This window comes from Furipterus horrens, unplaced genomic scaffold (genome assembly GCF_987537825.1).
Source record: "Furipterus horrens unplaced genomic scaffold, mFurHor1.1.pri manual_scaffold_17, whole genome shotgun sequence".
Taxonomy (NCBI): domain Eukaryota; kingdom Metazoa; phylum Chordata; class Mammalia; order Chiroptera; family Furipteridae; genus Furipterus; species Furipterus horrens.
In genome coordinates this window covers 58,717,604-58,731,750 of record NW_028327187.1, presented here as the reverse complement: position 1 = coordinate 58,731,750, position 14,147 = coordinate 58,717,604, and the positions used below count along the sequence as shown (strand labels likewise).

The window sequence follows — 14,147 nt, the reverse complement described above, 5'->3', positions numbered from 1 at the left end:
ACAAGCAGTCAACCAATGCAGAGACAGGAAATGGGAAGCAACGATGAGAGGATCAAAAACCACTGGGACAGCTATAAAAGGCCCAACGTAAGAATCATTGGTTTGCCAGAGAGCAAGGAAGATGAACTAGAACTTGAAAAATTGAGTGAAAATATAATAAAGGAGAACTTCCCAGACTTGGGGAAGGAAATAGACTTACAGGTCCAGGAAGCACAGAGAGTTCCAAAAAAACTGGACCCAGGGAGAACCACTCCAAGACACATTATAATCAAAATGTCAAAAATTAAAGATAAAGAGAGAATCTTAAAAGTAACAAGAGAGAAGAAAAGAATTATATACAAAGGGGTCCCAATTAGACTATCAGCTGACTTCTCAAGGGAGACCCTGCAGGCAAGAAGGGACTGGCAAGAAATATTCAAAGTAATGAAAATCCAAAACCTACAACCACGAATACTCTATCCAGCGAAATTGTCATTCAGAATAGAAGGACAGAGAAAGTGTTTCCAGGACAAAATAAAACTGAAAGAGTTCATTAGATCCAAACCACTGTTATATGAGATGTTAAAGGGACTGGTTTAGAAAAAGGAGGATCAAGACAATGAAATCTAAAATGAAAACTGCATCACAAGAAACAACAGAAGCTAGGGAATTGAAACAAAGGCAAACTAAACAGGCAACGAAAGTGGAAAAAGAACTATAGGTACGGGGAACATATTGGGGGGAGGTCAACAGGGAGGGGGAATGGGGAGAGGGAGGGAGATGATATAGGAATTAAGGATCATGGTAGGAGGGAATGGAATAGACAGAGAGAGGTTGAGAAGAACTGTATGCACAACTAATGGACATGATCTAAAAGGGGGGGACAACTGGAGGGAGGGGGGCCACCGGGTGGAGGGGAGCAGAGGGAAGGGAAATTGGCACAAATGTAATATTATAATCAATAAAACACATTAAAAAAAAAATAAAAAATAAATTAAAAAAAAGAAGAAAGGGAGAAAATAAGAAGACTCTGGGACATCTCCAAAAGTTCCGGCATCTGAATCATAGGAATGCCAGAAAGAGAAGAAAAAAAGCAAGAAATTGAAAACTTATGTAAAAAAATAGTGATAGAAAATGTGCCTAATTTGACAGATATCCTTAAGTATGGCAAACGCATAAGGGAAGAAGTGAAAGCTGCTCTAAATGAAATGAAGGAAAATCCACACAAAATCAGTGGTGAAGGGAAGGAAACCCAGGTTCAAATCAATGATTTGGAACATAAGGAAGAAAAAAACAGTCAACCAGTACAGAATGAGGAAACAAGAACTGAAAAAAATGAGGAGAGGCCTAGGAACCTCTGGGACAACTCTAAAAGTGCAAACATCTGAACCATAGGGGTGCCCGAAGAAGAAGGGGAAGAGCAAGAAATTGAAAACTTATGTGAGAAAATAATGAAGGAAAACTCCCAAAATTTGTGAAGGAAATAAACATACAAGTCCAGGAAGCACAGAGAGTCCCGAACAAGCTAGACCCAAAAAGGATCACACCAAGACACATCATAATTAAAATGCCAAAGGTTCAAGACAAAGAGAGAATCTTAAAAGCAACAAGAGAAAAGCAGAGTTACCTACAAAGGGGTGTCTATAAGACTTTCAGCTGATTTCTCAAAAGAAACTTTGCAGGCAAGAAGGGACTGGCAAGAAGTATTCAAGGCAATGAAAAGCAAGGATTTACAACCAAGATTACTCTATCCAGCAAATATATCACTTAGAATGGAAGGGCAGATAAAGTGCTTCCCAGACAAGGTAAGGCTTAATGAACTCATCATCACCAAACTATTATTATATGAAATGTCAAAGGGACTTACTTAAGAAAAAGAAGATCAAAATTATGAACATTAAAATGACAACAAACTCACAACTATTAACAACTGAATCTAAAAATTTTTTTAAAAATCCAACTAAGCAAACCAGAAGAGGAACAGAATCATAGGTATGAAGATCATTTGGAGGGTTATCAGCTGTGAGGGGGGAGGGGGAGAAATGGGGAAATGGTGCAGAGACTAAGAAGCATAGTAGGCTAGTACAAAATAGACATAGGGAAGTTATGAATAATATAGGAAAGGGTGAAACCAAAGAACTTATATGCACAACCCATGGACATGAACTAAGTTGGGGGGGGATTGCTGGAGGGAAGGTCGGTACTGGGCAGAGGGGAGCAAAGGGGAAAAACTGTGATACTGTAACAACATAATTAATAAAATATACTTAAAAATTAAAAAAAAGAAGAAGAAAGAAATGAATACTTATGCTCACACAAAAACCTGCTCACAGTTTTATTTATAATAGTCAACAACTGGAAACAACCCAGATGTCTTTTAATGGGTGAACAGTTAAACAAGCTGTTGTACATTCATATCATGGAATTACTCAGTAATAAAAGGGAATGAACTATGCATACATGCAACAACTTGTACAGATATTAAGGGCAGGTTCCCATTTATATGACATTCTCAAAATGAGAAAATTATAGAGATGGAGAACATGTTAGTAATTATCAGAAGTTAGAGACTGACTGAAGATATAGGTAGGTAGGAGGTGAGTGTGTATATAAAAGGCCAAGATGAGGGATCCTTGTGGTGACAGAACAATTTAATATCTTGACTGTGTAGGTAGATACCTGAACATACACATACGATAAAACTGCATAAAACTAAACACACACACAGAGGACTATAAGTAAAACTTGAGAAATCTGAATAAGATTGGTGAAATCTAATAATGTCAATTTCCTCTGTGTGATATTGTCCTATAATTCTTCAAAAAGTTACAATGGAGAAAACTGGGTAAAGAGTTCATCGTATCTCCCTTTTATTTCTTACAACTGTATGTGACTCTACAATTATTTCAAGATAAAACACTTAATTAAAACATAAAACCAAACCTCAGTACTGTAGCTTGCCCAAGGTTCTAAACATCTGAGGTAAGGTTAGGAATATAACCACAATTCCCAGTTCTCAAGTGTTGGATGGGTTCACTTTAAAACTAAATATTAGAATTGAAAACTAAAAGCATTAGCAGAAATTTCAGATTCAAGAAATAAACAGGTCCCTAAAGGACAAGCTTATAACCTCAAGGATCAGGTTGATTTTTCTTTACTATATATCCCAATTGCTAGCACACAGTGCCTACCATTTAGCTCACACTCAAATGTTTATTGAACATATAAGTGAATGAATAGATTAATCCCCAATGGATTGCTTCTCTTTTCCCTTCACTCATAATACTTTTCCAATCCACCCAGTAGACATATAAATAGCATGCAACTAATCTTTTTGTTGTTTCGCAGAACCTTTTCTTTCTGAAATTCTTAAGTGGTGGAATAACTAAAATAAATTCAACATAGTGAAACATATATAATACTGATGGTAGTCACATATCTATCTGAATTTGATAAAGAGAAAGGTCATGTTATAAACTACTGGCTCAGGACATGACTCATTCCTTTAAGAGTATCTGGGTGCCTAATGAACCAAACACCTAACTGTGGTAAATGGGTCTCTGATTCATAAGTAATTAGGATTCACCAGATAAATGTAGTCAGCCAGAATGAGAAAAAGGGCTGGTGATTTACTGCCATGCTTCCAGGCGTATTTTTTCTGTCTTGCCTTTTCATTTTTCTTGATTCCTTCAAGATCAGTAGAGGTAACTGGTTCTTCTGGAGAAGAGTGGAGATCACCATCAGCAGGGCACACAAGCATTAACATTTAACAAAGACAAAAAAGTTGAGTATGGCCACAAATCTTGAGTTAGTAATGAATCATAATCATTCTTACCACCAGATGCCCTGAAGCATAGAAGCAATAACAATGTTACTTAGCATTTCCAGAAAACCAAGTATTACATACATTCATATTTATTCACTCTGTATCTTGGAAGCACTGTATATGGACTCTGAGTGGGTTTTTTTTAGCTTGAGTGTTTACCATTGCAAGAGAAATATGTTGGAAACAGATATATCCTAGCATTTTGCTTTAGAAAGGAAACAAAAAATCAAGAGTAGAAATGATGGATAAGAACCAGTGTAAATCTCCACAGTTAAAAGCATACAGCAGAAAGGTCGGAAGAAAATCTCAGATGCTCATATTTTTCAAATAATGAAAGTCACTATAAGTGGCAAACAGGGGGCTCTAAAAGCTATATGGATAAAATAAAATAGTGAAAAGTTATGGATCAAACACCAAACCAGAACATGCCATTGTATTCTTGCACAGCTGAGCTGGAAATTAGAAATGACAAGCAGCCATTCATCAAGTGGAAAGGAGCACTGAAATAAAGAGAAAAGGAGGGAGAAAGGGATTCCTGGAAGGATGTGAGAAGTAGGAGATTAAGAAAGCTTATTCAGACTTCCGGCCAAGATGGAGGCTTAGACTGACACACTCGGTCTCTCTCTACAACTAGAAAGGAATACAACTACCTCAAAACAAAAGATAACTAGAAATTCCAGAAAATAAAACTACACAGAAGCCCAATGTACAAAGTTATAAACCAGCGGTGCTTGTCGGACAGGTAGGAGGGGCGAGAAACCAGGCGGCACTGTTTGCAGTAGCACCAGGGACAGGGGCAGGGGGAACAATCCTGGCTACAGTCGAGCCACAGCAACTTCCAACCCCAACGCTGGGAAAGACAGCCCCCGCATTGCCTCGGATGGTGAGGCCCAGAGGGCGGGAGGACAGATCCCAGTCTCCCAGTGGAGAAAAATGGCAGGAATCCATTTGGACCCCCGCCCCCACACAAAGCGCCACAGCGCCGAGAAATAGGTTGCGGATCACCACCGGTCGCTGGGTAGTGATGACAAAGCACCACAGCATGGGGGAAAAGATAGCCAATCGCCGCCAGTCACTGCCTTGTGATGAGTACACGGGCTTCGCCCCCTATAACCTGCCCAAGAAGCAAAGCAAAACACAAATCTGTCAAAATGAGGCAGACAACTATAGAAATCCCGGTGACGCAGCTCACAAAGCAGCAGATGAAAAATCTGACAGACAAACAAATAAGAAACCTTTCAGAGGCTCAATTCAGAGCTATAGTCATTAGGTGGCTTACAGAATTAACAAAAGATTTGGAACAAGATGAGAAAGGATTGAAAGCCACTCATACTGAAAAGAACGAAAACACATATGAGACAAGTGGTGAGGAAATAAAATCCAGAGATCAAATCAACAAACCGGAACATAGGGAAGGAACAAACACTAAACGAGTGCGGAAAGAAGAAACAGAAAGCAAGGAAAGTGATGAGTGGATCAGAAACCTCTGGGACAGCTATAAGAGATCGAACATACAGATTATAGGATTGCCAGAGGGTGAAGAAGAAGAACTAGAAATTGAAAAATTATGTGAAAAAGTAATAAAGCAGAACTTCTTGAACTTGGGGAAGGAAATAGACTTACATGTCCAGGAAGCACAGAGAGTTCCAGAAAAACTGGACCCAGGGAGAAACACTCCAAAACACACTATAATCAAATTGTCAAAAATTAAAGATAAAGAGAGAATCTTAAAAGTAACAAGAGAGAAGAAAAGAATCATGTACAAAGTCATCCCAATTAGGCTATCAGCTGACTTCTCAAGGGAGACCCTGCAGGCAAGAAGGGACTGGTAAGAAATATTCAAAGTAATGAAAATCCAAAACTTACAGCCACGAATACTCTATCCAGTGAAACTGTCATTCAGAATAGAAGGGCAGAGAACGTGGTTCCAGGACAAAATAAAACTGAAAGAGTTCATTAGATCCAAACCACTGTTATATGAGATGTTAAAGGGACTGGTTTAGAAAAAGGAGGATCAAAACTATGAACATTAAAATGAAAACTGCATCACAAGAACCAACAACAGAAGCTAGGGAATCGAAATAAAGGCAAACTAAATAGGCAACGAGAGTGGAAAAAGAACTATACGTATGGGGAACATACTGGGGGGAGGTCAGCAGGGAGGGGGAAGGGGGAGAGGGAGGGAGATAGTACAGGAATAAAGAAGCATAGTAGGAAAGAATGGAACAGACAGGAAGAGGTTGAGAAGAACTATATGCACAACCAACGGACATGGACTAAAAGAGGGGGACAACTGGAGGGAGGGGCGCCGCTGGGTGGAGGAGAGCAGAGGGAAGGGAAATTGGGACAATTGTAACAGTATAATGAATAACATATTTAAAATAATAATAATAAAAACTATTATCAGGTTAAAAAGATTATTCATACCTGGGAAACATCTGCCATTTTATAAAAGATTTTGTTGTCCAGAGTTTTCAGGCTTCCGATAACGCAAGGCAAGTCAACCATCTTAGCAGTTAGTGAGACATCTTTCACCTCAACTGTTGTGTGATGTCCATCAGTTGAAGAGAAGCAGGAAAGATTAAAGTTGACATCTTCCCAATGTAGTCTTAAACCTCCTAGGGTTTAAATAATGAAGACATGTGTGGAACAAACTAGTCTTTCAGTGAAATCTACTATTTCTCATAATGCTAGGATTGTGCATGCAATTAGTTAACTCTCCAGAGAAAAGAAAGCAAAATATATGGAGCGCTTTATTCTCCCAGTTTATGTCACTTGATCAAAAGTAGCAAATGTCCTTAGTAATGCTTGTGAATTAAATGTAGATAAAGTAGTAAATGTTCCATTTTCATCCTGAAATTCAAACTCCATTTATTCAAACCCATTCATTTTGAAAGCATAAGAAGCATTCAATCATGTCATGCATGGGTGTTTTCAAAGGGTCAGGTGAGGGAAGGGTTGATCCCAGAATGGTGCTAATTAAGTGTCAAGTTATAACCTCTAGTTAACTTCAAAAAAATAAAATTCTACACAATTGCCACATACTGGGAGAAATAAATACAAACACACACACACACACACACACCATATATACTGACACCTCTGATTCCTGCCCAGATGTCTCAAACATGGATATCTTTTTCGGATTCAAGTGTAATCTTCTAACAGTAAGTGATAAAAAGAAAAATGCAGAACCATGTATGACATAATCCTTTTTGTGTAAATTAACTTTAAAAACATAGATTACTTAAATGTTGGTATTATGCATAGAAGTTTTGTCTGTAATGAAACACAAGGAGAAAGGGTTAATATTAGTTATCTTTGGCATTGATTTGGGGGCACTGTGAAGGAGAGTTTCACTCTTTCTTTTGAACTTTGCTATCTTATCTGAATTTTCTAGCCATAAACTATTATTGCTCTTTCTAAAAATGTCAATAGGGCTTCTAGAGTGGTGGACTTATGGATCATTTTTTATTTCTTTCTTTATATATATTATTTTATTTTATTTTTAGCATAAAAGTTTTATTGAATAAATACATGCATTGTCATGTAAAATTAGCTGAACAAAAGAACATTCTATAACAAGAAACCTTCTGCAGTTGATCCAGCTAGAATTGAAGTTAAAGTGATAACCACAGTTTAAATGCACATACGCACAGATTTGCAGTTGGCATAGGTTCTACCTCTCTGCCTTTAAAAAACCTAATAAATGTCATGGAAAAGAGAGAAAGGTATGTCACCTTTGTAAACAAAGAACAGTACTTTGTCATAGTGAGAAATCACAAAGCTTTGCATGCAGGAGACAATTGCAATATTCAAAGCCCACAGTTGACCCCCAAGTTGTTCCTTACACATACTGATAATTACCTTAACTTGCATAATATCTACTTCCTTTCCTCTTAAAAAAAGAGATGGGAATGACTTAAGCCTCTCTTGGAGTCCATGAGGGTGGAGACCACATTCTATTCTTTGTCACATCCTTAATATGGAGTAGAACACCTGGCACAGAGCAATCCCTTAATAAATTACTGCTCAGTGTATGGTGAATGAATATGAACTACTTACAGGATAAGTCAATTTTTAGTTTATCCTTCATGGCTACATTTCCGGATTGTATCATTTCCCTGACAGTAGCAGCATGTTCCTAAAAAGGAGGTAAATTGACAAATCAGAAGGATAAATTGACTACTTGGCAGATAATAGAACAGATATGTCACAGATAGTCCTCTTTAAATAAAACCTAAAACTTCCCAAACGTTAGAAACAATGTCATGTACCATGAGATTCTGTGCATTGTACAAGTCAAGTTAGGATGAGGCTGACTAATCTCATTGTTGTCTTTTAATAGCTACACTTAATACCTTCGCCCAGCTCTATATTCCTGTCTGTCACCGCTGCCCTTCAGTTGTAGTTACTAAGGAAAGGCTTAGCTGCAGTTTACTGAGTACATTAATTAACCCTATCTGGGGAAATAGCTTTCTGAAACCCATCCTTAAGTCGGTTTTGTAGACCAAATAATACTTGAATACAGGTCTCAATGGGGGAAAAAGAACCTAAAACAATGTTGAGAAGATCTTCAACAGCCTTGCATGGTATTGAATTTGTAGGACACAGTGCTGGTCCCTCTCACTGGCCCTTCTGAGGTAGCAGAAAGGATTTTAGAAGAGTCTTTCTTATCTTGGCTGTCCAATGGGCAATCTATTAGTATTTGTGATAAGTGACCGAATCTATCATCATTACAGCTGTTTGTCAGAAAATCAACCCACATGATAGGTGGCATGTATAGGACAAAATAAATGCTGCTAAAAGAGTACACACTAGGATAGGACTGCTTAATAGAACATGATTCCTAGGAAACATATGTTCTCAGTTTTATAGCCTACCTTAAATAGAAATGCTGCAAAATCCAAGCAGAGCTAATACTTATGCACTGAAGGTATTTGCTTTGAGATGTAAAGGTTTCTTACCGGAGGCAGACGCAATATAAACTGGTTCTCAATTTCGTAAGGAGGTTCATGCTGGCTTTTACTCATCTCTTGTTTTTGAGTTCATGGAAATAAAAACAGAACCAAGTCACCAAAAACTCCTCTTTCTCCCTCTGCTGACCACTTCTGGTATTACTGGTTAAATTATACAAGATTTTGTCCACAATCTTCACTGGAATGGTGTGTGTGTGTGCAGTTCTGAAATACTTTATTCGAAATAACTTTATTATTTCTAAAAGTGACTTCATCTCTCCTACAATATGTGAAGATTTTAAAAAATTAATTCAAATAGCATGATAACAAATAAATTCAGAGCTGTTATGAAACATGATTTAGTCTTTTTAATGATGGTCTTAGACTCTCAAGTAAAGTACTACAGTTTCACCAACACCGTGCGGGGGCAACAGAAACAAACTACATGCTTCTGCATGGAGAACGCCAACAAAAGTTCAAAATCAAACCCCAAACAACTGGCAGAAATATTCTATGACGATTAAAAAAAACAAGAACTTAATTTTCAATATTTCATTCACCTTAATGGATTGGCAGGAATTAAATAATACCATAGGAAAGTGGGCAGTTTTTTATGACTAGAGCCAGCATATAGTTCAGAGCTACTTCAGGAAAAGTCTAGTTCTTATGATTAGGCTATATATATAAGTACAGCTAACTTCATGGAATAGACACATTCCTGCAAGGTGATATGAAAGAATGGAAACAATAATTTGATTTATTCATTGCTAACATTTACTGTGTGTATTCTATTGCTTCTCAGCCTTTTAGCTAAGATCAAATGTACTGCGTGCATTCTGTGTGTAGGCACTACATTGAGCATGTTGGGTCTATTATTTCATACAAAGCCTCACCACAACTTATTTGAAATACCCTTAAAAGCTACTTAAAGAAATCCTTAAATGGATCTATTTATATATTTAAAAAATACATCTTCTGTAAAGTGAATAATCCTCTCCAGGCTAATCTTTATTTTTCATCTTATTTTCCATCTATTTGGGCTATATCTGAAGTGGCTTGCATTTTGGGATTTTGGGCTCACACTTCTGATGAAATTTTTCTCAAAGGTGGAAAGAAAGCAATGTACATATATAAAACCTGACAAAGTTCTCTTAGGCTCTTAGGACCTTATTCTATACACCAAGTTATAAAATCTTAAGCATATACCTTAAGTTAAAGTAATGTACAGCTCTTAATATTCTGTAAACCATTAACTGGGCTCTGAGTTTTGAACTCGAACATCACTTAAAAGCACTGGAACTTTTCTTTAAAAACATGTACAAGTTAGTCTGAGACCCTATTGATGGTGAAATCACTCACCAGTTACAGTCCTTTAGTATGACTTCGTAAACTACCAGAAAGGCATAGAAAGCACAAGAGAGGCCAGCAGTGGAAAGACAGACAGCCAGGGTGAGAGAGAGAGAAAAAGACAGAGAAAGAGAGGCATTGATTATTTGTGATAATTATTTTTTTTCTTCTTGCTTCATGCAGTTATACACATACAATGTAAATATAAGGGGGAAAGTTAATTAAAATAAAGCAAATTAAAAATCTTAGGGCTGGGAAGATTGTGGCGTAACAGCACAAAAAAGTCACAAACACAAGATTGGGAGCAGAAATACAGATATTTGAAGAACTAGCTGCTAAGCAAGATTATATCAAATCAGTAGTAACTTTTAGATTTCTCAGCAGAATTAAGACTAGGACATTTTGTTCATTTCAATGCCTTTCTGGCAACTTCTGTTTTATGAAAGAAAGAATGTGAAAATGGAAACTTTCAGAGAAGGTTGACAACCCTGGTTGAAATGAGCTTTTAATATTTTTCAAAATTTGTTACCTTCATTTATCCAATGAGCTGGTTGTATAGTGTTTAAGAATAGATATCCACTTTTTTCCTAGCAAACACTCTTTGATACATAATTAAGTAAATGGGACCTCTCTCCACCATTTACCTCCCAGCTCCATCTCGCGTCAGTAGAATTAAATTTGGAATTACAATTATAGCAAGATGGGAGGCGACTGACAGCATACTCCAGGTAGTTGAAGTCAGCATCAGCCAAAATGGGCATTTTCTCATGTTCATAGCCGCTGGCTGCAGTTTGGAAGCAATGACTGCTCCATGCTTATCCCAGGGACACTAAACGTCCAAGGGAAGAAGAGTCCAGCTCCTAGACTTTGAACGGATTTCCTGGAAAAATCAAGGGGGGGCCTTAGCCTTCAGGCCTCGCCGTTCAGGCTGCCAAAGGAGGGAAGCACGGTGCGGTGACCCGCCCTGGGACCCTCCAGCAGGCCGACTCACCTGTCCCTCCGCTGACTCTCGCCGGCACCTGAAAGGCGGCGCGGGAGCGACCCTCTTCTCTGCCTTCGCGGTTCCGAAGGCGGCGTGAGTGGGCTACTGGGTGGCACGTCATGAAGACAGACCGCGGGCGGCTAGTGGTGGACTGTGCAGAGGCAGGTAGCGGCCGAGTTAACACCCCGCCCCGCCCCGCCTCTCCACGCCTCCGCGGCCGCCTGGAAAAGCTGACAGGCCGGTGGCCTCGAGGCCCGGCCAGGTCGCCGCGTACCCGGGGAGAAGGGGGAGGGTAAAGTTGGGGGTGGGGTGTGAGATAGACTCTAAGGGCGCTGAGCAGGGCCGGGAGGCGGCAGCTAGGGGATCTCAAGGAACAAGGTTTCAGAACAAATTCTCTTGTCACAGGGGCGACCTCCGGAGTGGCCACAGGACTTTTAACAGTGCACAGGGATATTTGTAAAACGGATGGTTGCTCCTCACCTCCTGCCAAATATGCCGCCCCTCAAACGCATTAAATAATTGGAATCCGCGCCCGAGTTACTCTAACGTTCGCCACACCCTCTCTTCCAGAGTCGTTATTTTATATCTTTTGAACAGGGACACAAGTTATACCACTTATTTCTGCTAAAGGGGGTCACACAGTTATATAAAAAAAAACTTCTTCCAAAGAATATCCTTAACTTTTGGGTGAAAATGCTGTAAAGCCACGTACCTATTCCTTCCATTAAGTTAACCAGAGGAGTTCTGGCATCAGCTTGATGCCATAGTCACGCACAGTTTGTGTGCCAAAATCACCTGAAGTTTCAGCTCCAAAGTCGACAAGAATTTGGGGATCTTGGGAACTCATAATTTCTGATTTTGAAGTGGTTAATGTTGAATCACTTTCTGATATATGGGAGAGCTGTTCCTCAGGGTACTCCATGGCCTACCTACCTGAGGTACTAAAATGGCTTCGCGTTCAGTCATGTGACCTGAAAGATTCCATTACTGTTATAAAACTGCGGAAAATATATCCTCCTTAAAGACATAGCGATAAGATTAGAGACATTACGTGTGCCTGTTAGAGATTATAGGCACAAAGTTTCTATTGTGAAACAGTTATCTAAACGTAATTGCAACAAATAAATATTTTGGGAAGACGAATAATTGTATAATCGTTTTTTCTGGATAAGTGATTTCTTTTTTTCATTCAGTGAAACTAAATTAGCAGAGCTTCAGATCTGGATAAATTCGTTTTGATCCCTTTTAGAATCCGTCCACTTTGGTGTTTCATCATGGGGCTACTACGTCAAGGGTTATAATACAAAATAGACCAATGAAATTTGGCTTTCATTTACTATATGATATTGGCGAAGGCAGTTATTTCATAAAAATAAAATTTTAATAATAACTCAAAGAAAAATTATATTTTTGGTAATGAGATGGTTGAGTAATTGTGTGTTTTGAATCATATGTACAATGTGAATTGAGTAACTTTCCTTATGATGCCTGCTAGGATGCTCAGACTCATTTAGCAATACACCTCTAAAAACTGTGAACCTTATGTTGATATTTCTTTTATGTTAAATAACTGGTCTTTCTTAATTCCCTAATTATTTTATCTTGTGTGGTAAGTAACACTGAAAGCTGCTTTGAAACCCTATATATTTTTGAAACTTTTAAAAAAGAGAATTAGATATAAATATTAGATAATTTAAAAAGTGTTCTTACAGAAGTGTCACAGGGAGCATCCCTAAGGGTGGAGGAGGGGAGCATAGTGAGCTCACTTACAAATTCAATCACCTGACAAATTTTAATTGAGAATCTAATGTGCCAGGCTTGATTTGAATTATTTGTTAAACGCTTAAACTATGGTAAGAGTTTCATGAAATGAGGTAAAAATTAAGATACAGGCATACATACGTAATTTTTACTTTGTTGCCAGATTTCCAGCTTTTCTTCAGAAAGAAGGGATGAGTAAAATAGAACCAGGGCATGTAAACAAGGAACAGACTCAGTGACTAGAAGGCACAGGGGAGGGGGAAAAGGGGGAAAGAAGGGGAAGGGTCTAGTTAAGGAACTAGTATAAAGGATCCATGGACATGGGCAACGGGGTGGGGATTGACTGTGGGAGAAGAGGTGGGTGGGGTGGGGGGAGCAATGGTGGAAAAAGTGAGGCAACTGTAATGGAAAATCAATAAAAAAATAAAAATTAAAAATTAAAATAAAATATACTTAAAAAAAGAAGAGACCAGCTACAGACAGGGAGAAAATATTTGCAAGCCAGAAATCTGACAAAAAATAATAATATTTAGAACATAAAAACCATTTTCGATACTGGCTGCATCATTTTACATCCCACTAATAATGCACAAGATTTCACTTTTTCCACATCTTCACCAACACTTATTATTTTCCATTTACAAAATAATAATAGCTAACCTAACAGGTATGTAGTGGTATCTCATTGTGGCTTTTTAAGCACTTAAGTCCATCTTCATTATATGTATTTTTAAACAAATCCTTAAAACATTACAGAAGAGCAATCACAATCATTCCCTGAAACAACACTCTTGTCAAACTAGCTTGCTCGAACAGAACACTCATATAACCATAATTATCATTACGGTTTTGATTTGCATCTCCATAATAGGTAGTGATGTTGAGCATCTTTTCATGTGATAATTGACCATTTATATATATATTTTTTCTTTTATTTTTTGGTTTTTCAATTACAGTTCTCCCACTTTTCCGCCATTGCTCCTCCCCACCCAGCCAACCCCTTCTCCCACAATCATGTCCCTCCCCGTTGTCCATTTTCATCGGTCATTTATACACGTTCCTTGACTAGACCCTTCCCTTACTTATCCCCCTTCTCTCCCTCCCCCCTCCCCCCTCCCCCCTATTGTCTGCTATTCTACTCTTTGTCCTATTTAGTTCGTTTGTTTGTGTTGTTCTTTAGCTTTCTGTATTAGGTGATATCATATGGTATTTTGCTTTCTTTGCCTGGCTTATTTCACTAAGCATAATTCTCTCTAGTTCCATCCATGTTGTCGCAAATGGCAGGAGTTCCTTC

The 14,147-nt window shown here is 38.4% G+C and overlaps 1 protein-coding gene across 1 annotated transcript in view; it reads right to left on the bottom strand.

Moving 5' to 3' along the window:
• Positions 1-8,838, bottom strand: part of TAF7L (TATA-box binding protein associated factor 7 like) — a 41,892-nt gene extending 33,054 nt beyond the window's left edge. Inside the window, 5 exon segments of the mRNA XM_090264074.1 lie at positions 3,306-3,364; positions 3,613-3,740; positions 6,234-6,366; positions 7,871-7,949; positions 8,773-8,838. Of these exon segments, the coding sequence (XP_090120200.1) occupies positions 3,306-3,364; positions 3,613-3,740; positions 6,234-6,366; positions 7,871-7,949; positions 8,773-8,838 (465 nt within the window).
• Between the last annotated feature and the right edge of the window lie 5,309 nt (positions 8,839-14,147).